Source organism: Bufo bufo, chromosome 1 (assembly GCF_905171765.1).
Source record: "Bufo bufo chromosome 1, aBufBuf1.1, whole genome shotgun sequence".
Classification (NCBI taxonomy): Eukaryota; Metazoa; Chordata; class Amphibia; order Anura; family Bufonidae; genus Bufo; species Bufo bufo.
This window is the reverse complement of record NC_053389.1, coordinates 785,103,647-785,126,422: the sequence shown is the minus strand read 5'-3', so window position 1 is coordinate 785,126,422 and position 22,776 is coordinate 785,103,647. Positions and strand designations below refer to the sequence as shown.

General features: G+C 44.6%; 1 protein-coding gene across 1 annotated transcript in view; it reads left to right on the top strand.

Annotated features, from left to right (window-relative positions):
• The first annotated feature begins 4,437 nt into the window (after window positions 1–4,437).
• Window positions 4,438–22,776, top strand: part of LOC120986373 (retinol dehydrogenase 8-like) — a 68,863-nt gene continuing 50,524 nt past the window's right edge. Inside the window, exon 1 of the mRNA XM_040414910.1 lies at window positions 4,438–4,552. Coding sequence (XP_040270844.1) covers window positions 4,447–4,552 — 106 coding nt within the window. The 5' untranslated portion in view covers window positions 4,438–4,446. The remainder of the gene's footprint in view (window positions 4,553–22,776) is intronic.

The following is a 22,776-nucleotide window of genomic DNA, read 5'->3' as shown; positions in this document are numbered from 1 at the left end:
ACAAACATAATATAAAGTCCATGGCAAAGTCCAACCAAGTCTTTAGAATATAAAACTTTTTAAGTGCAGCATAATAAGAAAAGTGCAAAAAGTCTGTGAAATTGCAAACATAGGAATTGCACATAAACAATCCCAGAAAAATGTCTTTCTGGGTAAAATTACTTAAACATTATAATAGTCCTGTTCCATAATCCTCATCAACCTGAAGAGGGAATAGGAAGGGAAAAGCTTTGTGTAAACCAGGCGCAACTACAGGTAGGGCGAAAAACAAAGGTTATCTGGCAGGGAGTCTCTGGCAGGGAGTCCTGAAATGTTAAAGGGCCACTGGGCTGTACAGTGGCCTAGGAAACTGCCACTTGCCGTGGGGAACTGGCATCAGTCCATACTGGGACAAAAAAACTGGCTCCATTGGAGACAGATGTTGTAGAATGGCCTACAGGCCTACTTACAGGTAGGTATCTTGTTCATCCGGTTCACCTTCTTCCTATGAATCCTCCACTTGTCCAGATTCCCGGCTTTGAGGAACAGCAGGCCACACAACGGTACCATCAGGATGCAAGATGCAGACTGGTATCTCACTTGGTGTAGGCTTGAGGACGTCTGCCAGGATCTCTTCCTTAATGCGAACCCTGGACCGGGCATAAGTCATTTTCTCGGGTAAGTAGACGTGTGCCGGCGTTGAGGCACGGGCAAGCGGGCTGTCATCTGGCTCTTGTGCAGCAGCGGATGTGGGATCATAGGGACTCCGGTTGTCAGGTGCTTGACTCTGTTCCTCTTTGTAAGTCCATATCCTCTCTTGCTCCTCCATAACAGCTATCTCTTTCGTCCGCCGACTGAGGTTAGGCGATGGCTAAGGACTGGCTCCTCCTTCCAGGACTGTTGGTTGCCAAAAGATATTGGGGCCTATGAAGGACGATCTTTCTTGATATGTGGACCGGGCAGACCCTGGCGGGGTCTTTGACTTCGTTTCTGTTTCAGTGACATCAGCGGTACACTCCCAGTTCTCTGGCTCAGGGTGCGAACGGGACACTGCGACGGTGTAGGGGCCTCTCAGGGCCTACGCGTGGGTGAACTCTACTTTTTATCCCTCCCGGAGGTTGTGTACATATCCCGGTAGGTAGCTCCGCTTTACTGACCGGCAATTACCATAATAATCCCGGCTGGTGCCACTCTCTTTAAAATGAAGCCGAAGCCTCGGTCCTTGTCAAATGTCACAACAACTCCCGTCCTCCTTTCCAGGTGGGGCTGACAGTCACGGGGATCCTCAAGGATCGTCTTGGCGACTTCTTCAAAATATTTCTTTTTCTGGGTGGTTTTCTGGATGGCAGCCTCACATATTTCAGCCATTAGTACAGGCCATAGGGGGTCTGGTTTTAGGAAACCCTCGCGTGGGCGATGAAAATGACAGGGCCCTGACCATGGCCATGGGCGGGGCGGCAGCTCCAATCCCGGTGTATATGTTGGCGGCTCACCGATCTCATGCTCTGCTTGCCCTATCAGTAGGCACATCATCTCCTTGCATGTCTGGAGGCAGGAACACATCTAGAAGAGTCGTCCACTGATCGCATAGACTCCACCTTCCCTTTGGCACGCCCCCCAGGTTTGGCAGCACAGGGGAGGCGGCGCTCATATTGTAAACCCTGCTAATGAGGTGATGGCTTAGCAGAGATATCTTTCCCACTCTCTCAGGAGGGGCGTCACTTAATATTTTTTTATCTGGAGGCTTAGATGCAGCGATAATAGTAGTTGTAATACTAGGCACTGGTAGTTCTTGCAGGGGCACCAGTGGCGCTGGTGCATTATCCTCGTCAGGTTGAGTCTCCAAAGGAATAAGAGTATTAATAGGCAGTATCCCAATTTGTTTTGGTGGCTGGGAAAAACACGGAGGCTGACTCAACACTGGAGACGGCTCTGCAGTCTCCCGCACACTAGAACACCCACACTGGATTGAGTCCTCAATGAAGCACCCAATAGGCGGGCACAGTGACAATCCACACAGACCTCCACCCATTTTGTCCAATGGCAGAGTCTTGCTTTCAACAAAGGGCGGTGCTCAGGTTTTCGCGCTCTGAAGAGGGTGTAAACCACTTCTTCGCACAAACAGGGTGTTTCTGCAAAGTGATGGCGCAGTTGAAATTTATAAACACTTTAGGCGGCCATCTTGGACACACCAAATGTCCATTCAAATAAAGCAAGCAGTGTTACTAACACAATAAAAATCTACAATTTCTTAATTTCAGGGATGCGGTTTTGTAGAAGACGATCAGCACAGGACAGTCAGGCACTTGCTAAACGTTTTGAACAATTCTTTGGCCCAATAAAACAGCAAAATAGATGGGGCTTATTCACATAAGGTAGTTCACTATGGCGCACAATTTTGTTACTGAGTCCTGTTCACAGCGCCAATTTATTAAGGGGGCACACAAATGCAGCGATGCACAAATCCAGTTATCAATGAGGACGCCAATTTTTATATGCAACATGGGGAGATACTCTGTGCTGCTGGGCAACTTTTTCTTTCTGAGTGAAAGAGAAATATAAAGAACATGTCCTCCCTCTGGTGGAGGCTTGCAGAACTGCATGCTATGTGAATTCTATTTTATAGTAAATTACAATTTTGATGTATGGTTAGCTATAAAAAAAAAAAAAGTATATGAAGTTAGTATTTGATATCCCATTACTGAATGCCTAGCAGAACTTGATTGCTGGAAAATCCTCAGAATCTTGGTAAAAGGACAAAAACATTCAAAAACGTGGCACATGCTGCCATCTGCTGGCTGCCTAAAAGAAGTACTCAGATAAGCATGGTTTATCATCCATAGATGGAAATTTTTGGGATCATCGTTAACAGTAAGTGTGGCTTATAGTAACATTTACATTGCATAGTTCGCTGCATGGAAATGGTGATGGTGATATTGATCGCCGTGCATTCCTAAAAAAGAGACAGATTTGTGAGGAGAGAGGAGCCCTCCGCTGAACCTCTACTGCTTTCTGGCATAGTCATACCATTCTCCTGCAGTTGCCACTAGGAGGAGCTCACTGCATAAGGAATTTCATACCTGTAACAACTGTATAAATCCGTACACACTGAGGTCCCTCTAGTGGTGGCTGCAGACAGCCAGAGATTTATCATGTACTGTGTAAAGGGAAGCAGAGGATTTGGACCATACCATATATACATTAAAAAAGAGGTTCCTTAGCCTGAACGCCAAATTTATGAATCACCTTTGACATTTTTTCCAACAGACAGGAAAAGACAGCGAGGATTCAGTGAGTAGTATCTAGAACAGGGTTTCTTGGGACCCACTTAACGGTCAGGATTTGAGAATATCCCACAAAATGAATACCTGTGGTAAGTCCTGATGCATGGACACTAATTATATCACATGCTCAATACTATGGAAATCCTAAAAACATGACTGGTAGGTGGGTCCCGAGGACCAGAGTTTAGAACCCCTTATCTAGAGCCTCTTCAGATGTTCCATCGCTTTTCAGGTCCACCCAGGAATTTTAACCTTAAAGGGGTTTTCCAGTACTTAGATATCCATGACCTAACCTCAGGATTTGATCGATGGAGGTCCAGGTGCAGACAACCCCACCAATCATTAGAACATGAGGGCGGACAAGTTTAGGGTTAGGGTTGGCTGCCATGGTAAAGCCACTGAAGCAGTCACCTCCCTCTATCAAACACTTTGACCTCTGGGTGGGTCATTGTGTCTGAATTTGTTATTATCATTCTACAGCTCACAGTAAATGCTGGTAATGATTTCAGTATAGTGAGCCATAATTGGGAAGAAACAAAGTTCTTAACATTATTCATTGCAAATGGATGCGTGGAGAACAGGAAGCTGTCAATCAAGGAGAGGAGAACCTGTAGGAACCCCTCTACAGAGACTACCTGGAACAACCTGGACAAGTACTTAAAGAGGTTGTTTCATTTAGGAAACATATTTTCAAAGACTCTAATAGTTAATATTTCTCCATTAAAAGAAGCACCATCCCCTACTTAGGACCCTCGTCTACTAATCAGGGTGTCTCTTGCTCTGGAGGACCCAAAGTGTCTGTTCATTCCACAGAAAACTCATAAAATTTTAATGTAATCTGTGTAATGCTTTGCTTCTCCACTAGTGGCGCTGCAGGGGAATTGAACACCTGCTGCCACAGATCTCAGCTGATTGCTGAGGGTCCCAGCAGCAGAGAATATACGACCTAGAGAACATGACTATTATTTTACATTTAATTAGTGGTAAAAACATAGATGAGAAAAAAGAGCAGCAGGATACATTATAATACTTTAACATAGGAAAGTGATTGGGACCTTTGACCCTTGAGGTATTGAAGAGGTTAAAAGGGACAGTCATCTGGAAAATGCTCTGTCACAAGGTGTTGTGATAATCCGGGATCTCTTGCAGAGGAGGGTTGTCAGCGCACTGAGAACAGGGCACAATGGCTAATGACAGCAAGAAGACCGTCCTTATAACAGGGTGCTCATCAGGCATCGGCCTGAAGATTGCAGTGCAGCTGGCGAAGGACCCCCGGCAGCGTTACCATGGTAGGAAACTATAGGGGACACCTTGATGAAAACTTATATAGAGTCCAAAAGAAATGTTATGTGGAGTAATAGAGGGAGAGGTTATCAGGGGTGACAGTGAGCACTGATAACGGAGAGTAGTTAAGGAGATTTAAAGTGGCCTTTAACCACCTCAGCCCCCAGTGCTTAAACACCCTTAATGACCAGGCCACTTTTTACACTTCTGACCTACACTATTTTCACCGTTTATTGCTCGGTCATACAACTTACCACCCAAATGAATTTTACCTCCTTTTCTTCTCACTAATAGAGCTTTAATTTGGTGGTATTTCATTGCTGCTGACATTTTTACTTTTTTTGTTATTAATCGAAATTTAACGAAATTTTTGCAAAAAAAGGACATTTTTCACTTTCACTTGTATTTTTTTTTTTTAAAAACGACATCCATATATAAATTTTTCTCTAAGTTTATTGTTCTACATGTCTTTGATAAAAAAAAAATGTTTGGGCAAAAAAAAAAATGGTTTGGGTAAAAGTTATAGCGTTTACAAACTATGGTACAAAAATGTGAATTTCCGCTTTTTGAAGCAGCTCTGACTTTCTGAGCACCTGTCATGTTTCCTGAGGTTCTACAATGGCCAGACAGTACAAACACCCCACAAATGACCCCATTTCGGAAAGTAGACACCCTAAGGTATTCGCTGATGGGCATAATGAGTTCATAGAACTTTTTATTTTTTGTCACAAGTTAGCGGAAAATGTAGATTTTTTATTTTTATTTTTTTCCTTACAAAGTCTCATATTCCACTAACTTGTGACAAAAAATAAAAACTTCCATGAACTCACCTTGGGGTGTCTTCTTTCCAAAATGGGGTCACTTGTGGGGTAGTTATACTGCCCTGGCATTTTAGGGGCCCTAATGCGTGAGAAGTAGTTTGAAATCAAAATCTGTAAAAAATGCCCTGTGAAATCCGAAAGGTGCTCTTTGGAATGTGGGCCCCTTTGCCCACCTAGGCTGCAAAAAAGTGTCACACATCTGGTATCGCCGTACTCATAAGAAGTAGGGCAATGTGTTTTGGGGTGTCTTTTTACATATACCCATGCTGGGTGAGAGAAATATCTCGGCAAAAGACAAAGACATACGGACGTCTGAATGGAGCCTTACAGGGGGGTGATCAATGACAGGGGGGTGATCAATGACAGGGAGGTGATCAGGGAGTCTATATGGGGTGATCACCCCCCTGTCATTGATCACCCCCTTGTAAGGCTCCATTCAGACATCCGTATGTGTTTTGTGGATCCGATCCATGTGTCCGTGGATCTGTAAAAAACATACGGACGTCTGAATGGAGCCTTACAGGGGGGTGATCAATGACAGGGGGGTGATCAGGGAGTCTATATGGGGTGATCACCCCCTGTCATTGATCAACCCCCTGTAAGGCTCCATTCAGACGTCCGTATGTGTTTTGTGGATCCGATCCATGTATCCGTGGATCTGTAAAAAACATACGGACGTCTGAATGGAGCCTTACAGGGGGGTGATCAATGACAGGGGGTGATCAGGGAGTCTATATGGTGTGATCACCCCCCTGTCATTGATCACCCCCCTGTAAGGCTCCATTCAGACGTCCGTATTTGTTTTGCGGATCCGATCCATGTATCCGTGGATCTGTAAAAAACATACAGACGTCTGAATGGAGCCTTACAGGGGGGTGATCAATGACAGGGGGGTGATCAATGAGAGAGGGGTGATCAGGCAGTCTATATGGGGTGATCACCCCCCTGTAAGGCTCCATTCAGACGTCCGTATGTGTTTTGCGGATCCGATTCATGTATCTGTGGATCAGTAAAAAACATACGGACGTCTGAATGGAGCCTTACAGGGGGGTGATCAATGACAGGGGGGTGATTAGGGAGTCTATATGGGGTGATCACCCCCCTGTAAGGCTCCATTCAGACGTTTGTATGTGTTTTGCGGATTCGATCCATGTATCCGTGGATCCGAAAAAAACATACGGATGTCTGAAGGGAGCCTTACAGGGGGGTGATCAATGACAGGGGGGTGATCAATGACAGGGGGGTGATCAGGGAGTCTATATGGGGTGATCACCCCCCTGTCATTGATCACCCCCCTATAAGGCTCCATTCAGACGTCCGTATGTGTTTTGCGGATCCGATCCATGTATCCGTGGATCCGTAAAAGACATACGGACGTCTGAATGGAGCCTTACAAGGGGGTGATCAATTACAGGGGGGTGATCAATGACAGGGGGGTGATCAGGGAGTCTATATGTGGTGATCAGGGGTGATCAGGGGTTAATAAGCGGTTAATAAGTGACAGAGGGGGGGGTGTAGTGTAGTGGTGTTTGGTGCTACTTATTACAGAGCTGCCTGTGTCCTCTGGTGGTCGATCCAAGCAAAAGGGACCACCAGAGGACCAGGTAGCAGGTATATTAGACGCTGTTATCAAAACAGCGTCTAATATACCTGTTAGGGGTTAAAAAAATCGCATCTACAGCCTGCCAGCGAACGATCGCCGCTGGCAGGCTGGAGACCCACTCGCTTACCTTCCGATACTGTGAACGCGCGCGCCTGTGTGCGCGCGATCACAGGAAATCTCGCGTCTCGCGAGATGACGCATAGATGCGTGACTCTGCCTGGAGCTGCCGCCTCCGGAACGCGATCCTGCGTTAGGCGGTCCGGAGGCGGTTAACCTAATCGCTTCCTATATATTATAATCATATTTGATTTTTTTTTCTTCCATTTATACCTTGTGTGACAGTATGCAGTAGTTCTAATGAAAAAGGGCATAACTAGTGCAGTTTTTCATACTGTGTAGTCCCGGGTCCCAAACCATAACTCAAATGTGACTTGAAACCACTGATCCAAATACTAATTTACTTGGGACTCCAACCAAAGAACATTGTCGTGTGACTTCTAGCTGCAGACATATTGCACACTTTTTGATATGCAGCTTTGTGTCAGGTAACTAAAGCCCTCGCCAAGGTGGACTTTCCAGACTGCTGATTGACTTGAAGAACCTTACATTTCTTTGAGGGGTTTTCTGTTATTGCAACGTGCCGGTCCGCAGGGGAGAACACGTGAGGTTCACGGTGGGCCGAAAGGGTACAACAGTTCACCGGTTACTCACGGTCAGCAGATGCCTCCCGGGGCCAGCAGTGCTGTGAAGGGGAGAACAGCACTGCATTCTCCGGGGCACACTCTGATATGAGGGACACAGGCCAGATGGTGGCTGAGGTGCCCTTGGTGGTAACGTGGCTTTATGTGCTTATGGCTAGGTCCCTTTAGTCGTGACGCCAGTACCGTTGTGGTACAACAATATGAGAGTAGTAGTTGAATTAAATAGTAAGACAGCAGTTGAATTAAAGTCACAACTTTTACTGTTTTGCTGGTTCTTATTAGCAATGACATTCACAGATAACACAATCTCTCTTGTATGCAGAGGTAATAAATTGTAATCCAAGGTAACAGGCTTTTTGTAGATAAGAAACTTCAGATTAAAGTTCAGTTGGCTGGTATCTAGCTCCTTGCCTTAGGCTACTTTCACACTAGCGTTGTTCTTTTCCGGCATAGAGTTCCGTCACAGGGGCTCTATACCGGAAAATAACTGATCAGTGTTATCCCCATGCATTCTGAATGGAGAGTAATCCGTTCAGTTTGCATCAGGATGTCTTCAGTTCAGTCGTTTTGACTGATCAGGCAAAAGAGAAAACCGCAGCATGCTACGGTTTTCTCTCCGGCGAAAAAAACTGAAGACTTGCCTGAACGCCGGATCCGGCATTTTTTCCCATAGGAATGAATTAGCGCCGGATCCGGCATTCAGAATGCCGGATCAGTCGTTCCGGCATGCGCATGCGCAGATCGGTAAAAATGTGAAAAAATGTACAAGACGGATCCGTCAGTCCACATGACAAGCGGAGAGGCGGATCCGTCCTTGCAATGCATTTGTGAGACGGATCCGCACCCGGATCCGTCTCACAAATGCTTTCAGTCAGCGGCAGATCGGCGGAACTGCCCGCCGGATCACACTGCCGCAAGTGTGAAAGTAGCCTAATTCTAATCCAAGTAACGGTGGTTTCTGATCCTTCCTTCCACTTAAGTGACATAACAGATTGGCCTTTCTGTCTTCTATATACCGGTGAGGCTGCCTGTAGATAGATTGTCCTACACCAAATTCAAAGGAGCCCATAAGCATAATAAGATGGCTGTTATCTTCCTTTGTATTTTCTGTAGTCAAAACACGATTTTCCACTTGTCCTCCTGGAGGGATAGACTGCAGAAGGAGGTCTCACCTTTGCCTTGCTTCTTGGCCTAAAACTTGGGAAAAGATCACTTGGCTCCTCTGGAGAGAGCTGAGAGGAGGGGGCCTCTGTACTTCTCCTGAAAAATATATAAAGGGGGAGAGCATACAGGCAGATATACTGATATAAAATATGAAAAACAGTATGAAAATTCACATTCTTGTAATACACTTTATAAAAACACAATAAATTATGTGGTTCACAATGCAAAGTGGGATGTTGGGCGGGGCTTCTTCTGATCTTGGAGGTGACACAAATGGGCGTTGATTTCACAAACATAATATAAAGTCCATGGCAAAGTCCAACCAAGTCTTTAGAATATAAAACTTTTTAAGTGCAGCATAATAAGAAAAGTGCAAAAAGTCTGTGAAATTGCAAACATAGGAATTGCACATAAACAATCACAGAAGAATGTCTTTCTGGGTAAAATTACTTAAACATTATAATAGTCCTGTTCCATAACCCTCATCAACCTGAAGAGGGAATAGGAAGGGAAAAACTTTGTGTAAACCAGGCGCAACTACAGGTAGGGCAAAAAACAAAGGTTATCTGGCAGGGAGTCCTGAAATGTTAAAGGGCCACTAGGCTGTACAGTGGCCTAGGAAACTGCCACTTGCCGTGGGGAACTGGCATCAGTCCATACTGGGACAAAAACACTGGCTCCATTGGAGACAGTTGTTGTAGAATGGCCTACAGGCCTACTTACAGGTAGGTATCTTGTTCATCCGGTTCACCTTCTTCCTATGAATCATCCACTTTTTCCCGGCTTTGAGGAACAGCAGGCCACACAACGGTACCAACAGGATGCAAGATGCGGACTGGTATCTCACTTGGTGTAGGCTTGAGGACGTCCGCCAGGATCTCTTCCTTAGTGCGAACCCTGGACCGGGCATAAGTCAGTCTCTCGGGTAAGTAGACGTGTTTCGGCATTGAGGCACGGGCAAGCGGGCTGTCATCTGGCTCTTGTGCAGCAGCGGTTGTGGGATCAAAGGGACTCCGGTGGTCAGGTGCTTGACCCTGTCCCTCTAGGTAAGTCTATATCCTCTCTTGCTCCTCCATATCAGCTATCTCTTTCGTCCGCCGACTGAGGTTAGGTGATGGCTAAGGACTGGCTCCTCCTTCCAGGACTGTTGGTTGACAAAAGATATTGGGGCCTATGAAGGACGATCTTTCTTGATATGTGGACCGGGCAGGCCCTGCCGGGTCTTTGACTCAGTCTCTGTTTTAGTGACATCAGCGGTACACTCCCAGTCCTCTGGCTCAGGCTGCAAACGGGACACTGCGGCGGCGTAGGGGCCTCTAAGGCCCTCCGCGCGGGTGAACTCTACTTTTTATCCGTCCCGGAGGTTGTGTTAATATCCCGGTAGGTAGCTCCGCTTTACTGACCGGCAATTACCATAATAATCCCGGCTGGTGCCACTCTCTTTAAAATGAAGCCGAAGCCTCGGTCCTTGTCAAATGTCACAACAACTCCCGTCCTCCTTTCCAGCCGGGGCTGACAGTCACGGGGATCTTTAAGGATCGTCTTGGCGACTTCTTCAAAATATTTCATTTTCTGGGTGGTTTTCTGGATGGCAGCCTCACGTATTTCAGCCATTAGGCCATTAGGACAGGCGATAGGGGGTCTGGTTTTAGGAAACCCTCGCATGGGCGATGAAAATGACAGAGCCCTGACCATGGCCATGGGCGGGGCGGCAGCTCCAATCCTGGTGTATATGCTGGCGGCTCACCCATCTCATGCTCTGGCTGTCTTGCCCTATCAGTAGGCACATCATCTCCTTGTATGTCTGGAGGCAGGAACACATCTAGAAGAGTCGTCCACTGATCGCATAGACTCCACCTTTCCTTTGGCACGCCCCCCCAGGTTTGGCAGCACAGGGGAGGCGGCCCTCATATTGTAATCCCTGCTAATGAGGTGATGGCTTAGCAGAGATATCTTTCCCACTCTCTCAGGAGGGGCGTCACTTAATATTTTTTTATCTGGAGGCTTAGATGCAGCGATAATAGTAGTTGTAATACTAGGCACTGGTAGTTCTTGCAGGGGCACCAGTGGCGCTGGCGCATTATCCTCGTCAGGTTGAGTCTCCAAAGGAATAAGAGTATTAATAGGCAGTATCCCAATTTGTTTTTGTGGCTGGGAAAAACACGGGGGCTGACTCAACACTGGAGACGGCTCTGCAGTCTCCCGCACACTAGAACACCCACACTGGATTGAGTCCTCAACGAAGCACCCAATAAGTGGGCACAGTGACAATCCACACAGACTTCCACCCATTTTGTCCAATGGCAGAGTCTTGCTTTAAAGAAAGGGCGGTGCTCAGGTTTTCCCGCTCTGAAGGGGGTGTGAACCACTTCTTCGCGCCAAACAGGGCGTTTCTGCAAAGTGATAGCGCAGTTGAAATTTGTAAGCACTTTAGGCGGCCATCTTGGACGCACCAAATGTCCATTCAAATAAAGCAAGCAGTGTTACTAACACAAGAAAAAAAATCCACAATTTCTTAATTTCAGTGATGCGATTTTGTAGCAGACAATCAGCACATGACAGTCAGGCACTTGGTAAACGTTTTGAACAATTATTTTGCCCAATAAAACAGCAAAATAGATGGGGCTTATTCACATAAGGCAGTTCACTATGGTGCACAATTTTGTTACTGAGTCCTGTTCACAGCGCCAATTTATTAAGGGGGCACACAAATGCAGCGATGCACAAATCCACTTTTCAATGAGGAGCCAAGGAATATAATCCTGTTCGTGACGCCAATTTTTATATGCAACGTGCTGGTCCGCAGGGGAGAACACGTGAGGTTCACGGTGGGCCAAAAGGGTACAACAGTTCATCGGTTACTCACGGTCAGCAGATGCTTCCCGGGGCCAGCAGTGCAGTGAAGGGGAGAACAGCACTGGATTCTCCGGGGCACACTCTGATATGAGGGACACAGGCCAGATGGGGCTGAGGTGCCCTTGGTGGTAACTTGGCTTTATGTGCTTATGGCTAGGTCCCTTTAGTCGTGACGCCAGTACCGTCGTGGTACAACAATGGTGAGAGTAGTAGTTGAATTAAGGAGTAAGACAGCAGTTGAATCCAACTCACAACTTTTTCTGTTTTGCTGGTTCTCAGTAGCAGTGACATTCACAGATAACACAGTGACATTCACAGATAACACAGTCTCTCTCTTGAATGCAGAGGTAATACATTGTAATCCCAGGTAACAGGCTTCTTGTAGATAAAAACTTCAAATTAAAGTTCAGTTATGTTAGTGAAACTCCAACTGGCTGGTATCTAGCTCCTTGCCTTATTCTAATCCCAGTAACGGTGGTTTCTGATCCTTTATTCCACATAAGTGACATAACAGATTGGCCTTTCTGTCTTCTATGTACCGGTGAGGCTGCCTGTAGCTAGATTGTCCTACACCGAAACCAAAAGAACTCATAAGCATAATAAGATGGCTGTTATCTTACTTTGTCTTTTCTGTAGTCAAAACACAATTTTCCACTTGTCCTCCTGGAGGGATAAACTGCAGAAGGAGGTCTCACCTCAGCCTTACTTCTTGGCTTAAAACTTGGGAAAAGATCACTTGGCTCCTCTAGACCTTGGGGCCTCAGAGAGAGAGCGGAGAGGAGGGGGCCTCTGTCCTTCCCCCTGCTCCTCACTTCAGCTACTCCATCTCCTCAACACACACACACTGAACTCCAACTGTACATCTTCTCAACTCACTAAATAGGCCTGAACTGAGGTATATATATACTAGTGCTATCCCCATCTAGTGGTGGATGTGATGTAGTGCACCCTACCAGCCTGTTAACAGAGATTTAAGATGCAAATATATGCAGTATACAATACAACAACTTGGCAGTGTCCACGTTCACTAGTGGGACGCTGCATTATGTTTTTTGCCAGTCATTGCCATGTCATATTATCCCCAATCATCCTCTGGTACAATGAAGAATGCATTGTGGATGCTATGATGGTGGCCCCAAACCACAGGATCAAGTTCTTCAGGTTAAATACAGGCTTTGGTTTTTGACAAACATGTCTTATCTGCCTAGAGCACCAGAAGTTAATGAAGTTTTAAGTTGCCTTCAAGAGTTATCTCCCCAATACATATAAACATGTTCGGTTCGACTGAGAGTGAATGGGTTTCCGAAGGGGAGAAAAGTAGAAAGCCACCGCCGGACGTGTCTTATTTCCTGGGAGAACAAAGGAGCAGGTGTTGAAATTCAACATGCTCGATCCTTCTCTCCCCCGACATGGCTAGTTGGGAAGACTTGGAACTCCCCATACACATTAGGCTACTTTCACACTCGCGTTTGGTGCGGATCCACCATGGATCTGCACAGACGGATCCGTTCAGATAATACAAACATCTGCATCCATTCAGAACGGATCAGTTTGTATTATCTTTAACATAGCCCTATGCACACAGATTAATAACCCTGAATTTATTAACCTGGATAACAAACTAAAGGATGATCTTCAAAAAATGGAGGACGATCTCATTAAATTCAAGCAAAGGAAATTTAACCGTGATCTGCTTGACTATCAGTCCAACCAGGTGTATACATGGACAGACTCCAAACAGAACGCACCCCGTTCAAGCTTTAAAAAGTTGCGCAATAAAAATAAACAGAAAAGAAACAATCAACAAAGGGTCTCATTCAGCTCAACAGATTTGGATTCTGCTGATTCCGAACAGGATCTCATCTCGCCATCGACGCAGGCCGCACAAAGTCAAAAGACTGTTTCACATAAAGCGCCTTCAAAAAACGGAGAGCAGGCCGAAAACATGGCAAACCGCCGATATCCGACAAGATACAAAAATGACAGGATGAACTGGAAGTAATCAACCTATCTGCCTCCATATTGTCAGCTGATGATATCAGCATACTCAAAAGAGGTTTAACCTTTTCTCCTACCTGTCAATTTGACCTGTACAGGACGCTCTTGGATGTTAACAGGCTGGCCCGCGCCCTCACTCTCCGCCGGCATTTTCAGGTGGGTGGTAATGATGGTTGTGCTGCGGAGGCTGGGGGCGCCGATCACCCTGTTGCATCCAATAGTGATCCCACTGTCTGTGTTGATGCGATTACTTTAGAAAATAGATATATGAGTTTCCATGAAATGATGCATGTTTGTGAATTACAAGAGTCTAACACAGTTCTGGATGATCTGGACCTACATAACAGGTCGATGCATTTTCATACAAAGAATCAGGATTTTTATCCGATTCAGTCCAGATCTCCAGCACTGGATAGATACCAGGATTTGGTGGAACGTGATTTAGTCTTGCTGCATGATCAGATCAACCATGATAGTGGGGGTTGCAGTAATATTTCTAAAAAAGAAAAAAAGGCATTCCAGGATCTTAAAACAAGAGCTGATGTTGTAATTAAACAATCTGATAAGGGGGGCGGGGTTGTCGTGCTGGACAGTGGTCTATACAGGACCCTGATAGAATCCATGCTCAGTGACACATCAGTTTATGTCACTCTCAGCGACAACCCCCTCCCCGCTTTTCAGAAGGAACTTAGGGCCATCTTGGATTTAGGGATCCAATCAGGCTTCCTAACCAATAAAGAATCAGAGTATATTTATACCATGTCCCCAGTTATCCCAGTGTTCCATGCACTTCCAAAAACACATAAAAATGTTTTTCCACCTCCCCTTAGGCCAATTGTAGCGGGCATTGGCTCCTTTTCGGAGAGAATGTCACAATGGGTTGATTCCATACTTCAGCCACTCATACCACTAATACCGGGTTATCTCAGGGACACCACGTCTGTTCTGCAAAAAGTTGATGACATTGAATGGTCCTCAAATTATGTCTGGATCACAGCAGACGTGGTGTCCTTGTATACTAATATTCCTCATGAATTGGCCATTAAATCCCTAACCTGGTTCCTGCAGATATATGGCAATATAACTGCAGGGTTGCAGGAATATGTCCTGATGGTGGTGGACTTCCTCCTCAGGCGCAATTTCTTCATGTTCAACAATAAATTTTATCTCCAGATATCGGGGGTGTCGATGGGGGCTAAATTCTCTCCCTCCATCGCCAATATTTTTATGGCATGGTGGGAGAGGTGTTTTCTCTTCATCGACACCCACCCTTTTTGGCACCACATCAGGTGGTATAGCCGTTACATCGATGACCTGATCCTGATCTGGACGGGCGATGTGGCGGCCATACCATCCTTTTGTGGTTACATCAATTCCTGTGTGGATACCATCTCCTTCAGTGTCCATCATGACACGCTGGAGGTGGCCTTTTTGGATTTGCGCCTGAGGGGGGACCCCGCCACCAATCAGGTATCCACCTGCACATATAGGAATCCTATGGCAGGTAATACCACATTACATGCGACATCATGTCATCCAAAACATGTAACTGCCAACATACCCAGGGGGGAAATAATCCGTGCAAGAAGGAATTGCACGGAAGAAATAAGCTTTATGGAGGAGGCTGGATATATTTCCCATAGACTGGGTAAAAGAGGTTATAGTGCAAAACATGTAAAGGATGCCATAGTTCAGGTCTCAACCATTGAAAGGGGATCCCTCCTTTATCCTAAACAGCAAAATCCTTTGCATAAGGAGGTTCCACTACTGGATATAGGCACCAATAGTGAAAACAAAAATAGAAACACAAACAACATTATCAAGGACAAGGGCAGAAGGAATAATCTGTTTGTAACACAATATAGTACAGAATACCAACAGATATGTCATATTAAAAGAGAAGAAATGGACCTCCCTGCGCTCCCTTAGTTTAGATGTGTAAAAATCAACCCAGATGGGATGATACCGCAGCTAGAATGTCCTGGGAAGGAGCTGTTGTCCTCCTTGAGGTAAGGTAAGAGTAAAGGTCGATGTGTCACCCGTGGGTGATACTGGACATAAGCGCAGGAAATACACTCTAAGCGGCTACTGATGCTGGGTGAGAGGGCTGGATAGACTGGGGACGCGACAAAGAGGAGGGGGGGGGGAACAATGTGCAGGCAAAGTGTAGCGCCCACCGGTTGTCTCAATAGGACGGTATAAAATGAAACCGCTAAAGTTGGAGGCATATGAATAGTACCAATATGGTTCCTACCTGAAAAGGAGTTCGCTCTGATGTGCGTGCTTATTGTGGTTAAGATAGCCTTCTTTCCTATCCTGCTTCTGCGGGATCTTCTTAGTAGTGGGCGCGTGCTCTTCGTTCACCTTCTAGCACGAGCGCTGCCCCGGCCGGAAGCAAGCTCGGTGCGAGGTGGCTAGTTACTACGGTTGTCCTGGAAACCGAATCGGTGACGTCACCTATGGAAATACTGTAGCCTCCGTGGGACAAAAAACCTTCCTACGCGTTTCGGGGCCGTGCGGGCTCCTTCGTCAGGGATAGTTTGTTCTCAGTGTCCATGGAGGTTAAATAGCTGACTCGGTCTCCATGGTAACCATGTCAACAAGCAACCATAGGAGCGGACGTGCAGGTTTCCAAACCTCTATGCAATGTTAATTTATAGTGATGCAATTAGGTTTATGGTTCCTTTATTTCATTAACTGTCCAAAGGACACCATGTGTATATATATTTTGATAATGATTGATATCTGCCCAATAGATCCGATCGGCCTCATGGGTGTATATTTATTGGAAGGCAAAAAGTTCTATTTCCTGGTTTAACCCATTTGGTGCCAGACTGTTATATCTAAAGATCCATTTACTTTCCACTCTAGACATGAGTTTGATGTAATCCCCTCCCCTGCTCTCCTGTTTCACTCTCTCTATGCCCCCAAATTTGGATCCCAGGAACTTCCCTTGATGGAATTCCACATAGTGGCGGGATAGGGGGTGATGATCTACTTTTTTGTGGATATTATTAATATGCTCCCTGATCCTGGTTTTTAATTCTCTTTTTGTGCGTCCAACATAGATTTTGTAACAGGGGCACTGGATGTAATAAATAACCCCTTTGGTGTTGCAGGAGATATAGTCCTTAATGGTGAATTTACCTTGTGGGGTATGAAGTTCAAATAGGGGTTTTATTAGGTGTTTCACAGTTTTGCAATTCTTGCACAGTCGGCAAGGGAAAAAGCCTTTTTTGGGACATGATTGGTTCCCCAATGTGTGTCTTTTCTCAGATGGGGCTATTAGATTAGCTAGATTGGAGGCTTTCCTAAAAATAAATGTGGGTTTCGATGGAATCTTCTCCCCTATGATTTTGTCGTACTTGAGAATGTCCCAATGTTTTTGAATGATTCTTTTAAAGGTTCCCACCCCTGCACTGAATGTGGTGATGATAGGGACCTTTATTTGGTTTACATCCTCACTGGCAAAAGTGTCCTTATCTGTTATTTTTTCTTTTAGTAGTACTTTCCTGTCCATGGCACTGACGGTGTTGGTAATTGGGATCAGTGTTTTTGAGTCGTACCCTTCTTCCAGGAATTTCTTATTTAGATCTGCTACCTCCTGTTGGTAATCAGTGTCTGTAGTGCAGTTTCTACGGGCCCTGATGTACTGACCGTAGGGGATGTTATTCAACCATGTGGGCAAGTGGCAACTTCCCAAAGGAATAAAGCTATTGGTGTCGGTTGGTTTATGGTAAGTTTTGGTGTGTATAGACCTGTCCTCAATAAATATAGTTAAATCCAAGAAGTTAATTTCTTTTTTGTCATAGGAAGGAGTAAAATGCAGATTAAAATCATTTTTATTCAGATTGACTAAAAAATAGTTGAGGGAAGACTCATCCCCCTTCCAGATAAAAATGACGTCGTCAATGAACCTTTTCCAGAGGACCAGACCCGCACCGAGCTCCCCATTGGGAAATATGGTGGGCTCCTCCCATCTACCCATGTAGAGGTTGGCGAAGCTCGGTGCGAATCGGGTCCCCATCGCGGTCCCCCACGTCTAAAGATAAAAATCTGGACCATACTTAAAATAATTATGCTCTAAAATGAACGTTATACAATCACACGTAAAATTAATTTGTTCCTCAGATGTTGTTTGGTCCTTTTTTTAAAAATATTCCACAGCATCACGGCCCTTTTTTTTTATCAATTACTGTATATAGGGCAGTCACGTCCAAAGTGCCCAAAAGGAAGTCCGTCTGCCATTCAATCCCTTCTAAAATTTGGAGGATATGTTTCGTATCTTTAAGATACGCCGGTAGTTTTAAAACCTTTTCTTGTAATAAAATGTCCACATACTTGGATAGGTTAGAGGTAAGGCTATCTATCCCTGAAATTATGGGTCTGCCCGGTGGGCTAGTTCTATTCTTGTGAATTTTAGGGAGATAGTAAAAAATTGGTATCTTGGGGCTTTGATTGTTAATGAAGAGGATTTCGTCCTTAGAAAGGGCTCCCATATTCTTACCCTTTTGAATTAATAGATTCAGTTTACTTTTATATGTTGTTGTGGGGTCGAGACTGAGTTTCTTGTACGTCTTTAGATCAGAAAGCAGTCTCAGGGCCTCCTGATGGTAATCCTTCTGGTCAAGTATGACCAATCCACCCCCTTTATCTGCTGGTCTAATGATGATCTGGTTGTTGGTTTGTAGGGATTTTATAGCTCTAATCTCGCCCTTGGATAAATTATAAGAACTTATTTTCTTATTGGGATTGATCCGAAGTAGGTCCCTAATGACCAACGATTGGAAGGTGATTAGGGAATCAGAGTATTCAGAGATGGGGTTAAATTTCGATATGGGTTTTAAGTTGGTGTGGATGAATTTATTGTCGGTATCTACATCATTATGTGTATCCATCCCACCAGTCCTTGAGTTTAGTTCTGGTATCTCTAAAGTCTGATTGGGGCGCGTACTCACAACTCCAATGTTTATGTCTCCTCTTATTTTTGTTTTTATTGGTATTTTAGTTGTTGTAGATGCTGTATTGTTTGAATGAATGGTGGTTAGTTTATTCATAAGCGATTGTTTTACCTTTTTAATAAAAAATTTTTTTAAAGCCAAATTCCAAAGGAATTTTTTCACCCCAATGAATGCATCAAATGTATTAAGTTTAGAAGAGGGGGCAAATTTTAAACCTTTATTAAGGAGGGTAAGTTCTTCATTACTTAAAGTGTGGCTGCTAAGGTTGAATATACCTTCCCCCAGACTTTTTTGTTTTTGTATGATTTTGGTTAGACCTCGTCCTCTTCTCCCCCTTTTGGTTTTTTTCTTTTTGTTTGATTCCTTGTGCGAAAAAAATCCTTATTAATAGTCTTCTTTATTTTTTTGCTCGTAACAGTGTTCCGTGGTCTATTTTGTTTAGGACTATTTTTGGTGATAGTATTAATAATACTAACTCCTTGAACTACCGTAGCATAGCTTGGTTGATTTTTTAGTGTGTTATGTCCATCTATGTGGGACCCTTGGATGATGTCCCCCAATGGGGGCAATGTATCCTCGATAACCGCAAACTCATCTATTTTCTCTAAGATCGCATATCTATTAGGGGATATGATTGAGCCGTTCTCCTGTTGCTGAGGTCTTATTTCACTGGTGTTAGATTCCATGATTGTAACCGGTGATGCCTGGGTCCTAACCCTTTCTTTTTCACAGGGGTTATCCTCATTCACTCGGCTATCCTCATATACTGATAGGTTATTCAAGGTACAATCACACCATGTACTATCTATGGTGTCAAAGTCCCCATCTAATACTAAACTCACTGCTTGTTTTATGCCTGCTAGATCCACTACACTATCTATTTCTGATATGTCTCTTTTGAATTTCTTCATTTTTTTGACTATTATGGCGTCTTCTTTGTTTTTTATTCTGTTTTTTACTGACCTGGAAATTCTTATTAGGTCCTCCTCTTCTTTATATGGTCTAATTTTTTCAAAGAGTTCTAGTATCTCTTGGTTATTTCTCCTCAAGCTGTCCTTTCTTTTTCAATAATAAAGACTACTGCTTTTTTAGAAAAATCATGAAATAGGGTGTCCCATTCCTTGAGGGTGATGGTATCCCCCAAATCACCATTAAGTGGTTTGGACACCTTAAGGCCCTTGGGGACCGTATCATTCTCGAAATATTTTTCCAATGAGGAGACTTCCCATAAGTCCCGCATCTCAGTTATTAGTAGTTGTTCTAGTCTTTTGACATTGTTGATCATCTCATTTTTCTTTTCTTTCCAAAGATAATTTGGTTGATTTAAGGTGTCTTTTTTGTTGTTAAAGAATGTCGTGATAAAGATCATTCTATCTCTCCTATCGTACCATAGTTCGCTCATGGTGGACAGTAGCGGTATGCTGCAGGGGGGATTGCAACAGAAACAATACAGAAAAAAAGAGAAGAAATGGACCTCCCTGCGCTCCCTTAGTTTAGATGTGTAAAAATCAACCCAGATATGTCATATTATAAGAAAACATTTTCCTGTCCTGTCTTATGATAGAGAATGGACTGACATAGTTGCAGATGGGGTTAAATGCGCAGCTAGAAGGGCGCCCACAATTGCAAACTATGTCAGCCCTAGCCTATACCAAGAAGACAAAAAGTCGCAACCAGTGTGGCTTAGGACTAAGGGGAGTTATAGGTGTGGACACCACAGATGCATTTGCTGCACACATATGATGAAATCCAAAACCTTTTCCTCAACTGCAAACAACAAAGTCTTTCCAATGAAAGCGTATCTCAATTGCAATACAACCCACGCTGTTTATTTGATCACTTGCACAAAGTGCAAACTGCAATACGTGGGTTGTACTATCAATGCAATAAAATCTAGGATACGCAAACACATCTCTGATGTGCCCCACCATGGCAGTCACAATGTGTCTGCAGCTAGTCTGCATTTTGCTGTCTGCCATGGTGGGGACAGATCAGATATGGTAGTACAAGGCATAGAAAAGGTTTTTCTGCCTAAACGTGGAGGAGACTATAGAAGAAAATTATTAAACAGAGAATCCTTTTGGATTTTTTCGCTGAACACACGTCAACCTGAGGGGCTGAACAAACGTCTAGATCTGATTTTGCAGCAATAATCCACATACTAACAATTTTTGTATGTGAATTTCTCTTTTTCCTGAGAATGTTATAGTAATTAATTTTCTGGTGATCTGATTTTCATCACATTCCACCATAGTCTGCTAAAAAATTACTACATATCCAGCTTATATCCCATGTATCCTATTTATATGTATACCCTTGTATGGCATAGTTTTTTGCATAGTCATTATACATTTATTTCTTCTATGCATACATATGGTTACATTTTTGTTTTTTCTTTCACTTAATTTTCATGAGAAGAGTTAACTGAAGGTGTGGCACCTTTTCCTGGGGGCGGTTACAGGCCTGTGGAGACAATCAGTTAACACAGGTGCACCCTCCCCTTTAAAAGGTCTCACTTTTAATGTCTTTCTGTGTCATGAAGAAGGGCTGGAAATGTCTCTGGTAGCCCGAAACGCGTAGACAAGACTGCTAATATTTGTATTTCATGGATGAGTTTTTAACCGCAAGCTGAATAAACGCACATTCCTTTATCCAAGTGGAGCTGGATTTTTCTCAACTTCTTTCTGCATTTGCTGCCCGCACCTGACACGGGCCATCCGTGCTCACAACTAAAGGAAAGGCAGGTGAGAGCTGCTACACTTCTCTTTTCCTATTAATACAAACATCTGCATCCGTTCAGAACGGATCAGTTTGTATTATCTTTAACATCGCCAAAACGGATCCGTCTTGAACACCATTGAAAGTCAATGGAGGACGTATCCATTTTCTATTGTGTCATAGAAAACGGATCCGTCCCCATTGACTTACATTGTGTGTCAGAACGGATCAGTTTGGCTCAGTTTCGTCAGACGGACACTAAAACGCTTCAAGCAGCGTTTTGGTGTCCGCCTCCAAAGCGGAATGGTGATGGGAGGCAAACTGATGCATTCTGAGCGGATCCTTTTCCATTCAGAATGCATTAGGGCAAAACTGATCCGTTTTGGACCGCTTGTGAGAGCCCTGAACAGATCTCAGATACAGAAAGCCAAAACGCCAGTGTGAAAGTAGCCTTAGATTGACAGTGGTCTTTCCAAAAATGTTGGTTTCAGTCGATAATTGTCTAAGGGTGCATTCACACAACCATATATATTTTGCAGTCCGCAAAACACAGATCCGCTAAAAAATATGGATGATGTCCGTGTTGCATCCTTTTTTAATTTTTTTTAAGACGACCAATTATAACAATGCCTATTCTTGTTCACAAAACGGACACAAATAGGGCATGTTCTATCTATTTTGTGGGGCTGCGGAACGGACATACGGATGCGGTCAGAACACAGTGTGCTGTTGTCACGAGGGTGTCGAGGACCACGCCTGACTTCGTTATACCCGGGGTCAGGAAGTCGCAGCGGTTGGCTGCACGCTCTATTTAAGATAGGGCTGTTTTCCTTATGGTAGCTTTCTGGGTTTGCTTAGCAAACCCTTTTGGCTCACTCAGGGATCCGTAGCTCCTTCTCCTCAGCTGTTCCTTGTCCAGCACTCCCAGACCTCCTTATATTTCTCTCTCACACTTCTCTGGTTGCCAGAGATAGAGCTTCCTGCCTGGACATCTATTCTGACCTTCTGGAGCTGTGTTGCTGCGTTCGCTGGTAGTTGGTCCAGTACGCTACCCTCCAGATCCCTGTTGGACCTTTTTGGTTTATTGTGGTCGCCCACCTGGGTGTATGTGTTTGTATGTTTTGTCTGTCCTCTCCCTGGTGTTTCCCTCTTAGTGATAGTGGTGTGGACTAGCGATCCCACCGGCCTGTTCACTATCCAGGGCTCATATTAGGGAAAGCCAGGGTTTAGGCACGTGATCGCCGCACGGGTGAGGAACCCGTCTAGGGACGTCAGGGCAGTCAGGTGCCAGCCGCAAGGTGAGTCAGGGGTCACCACCTTTCCCTCTCCCTTGGGCAGGGCTTCCCCTGTTTTCTTCCCTGTGCGTGACGTCGGTCATTACAGCTGTCTGCTTTTGTTGTAGCCCCG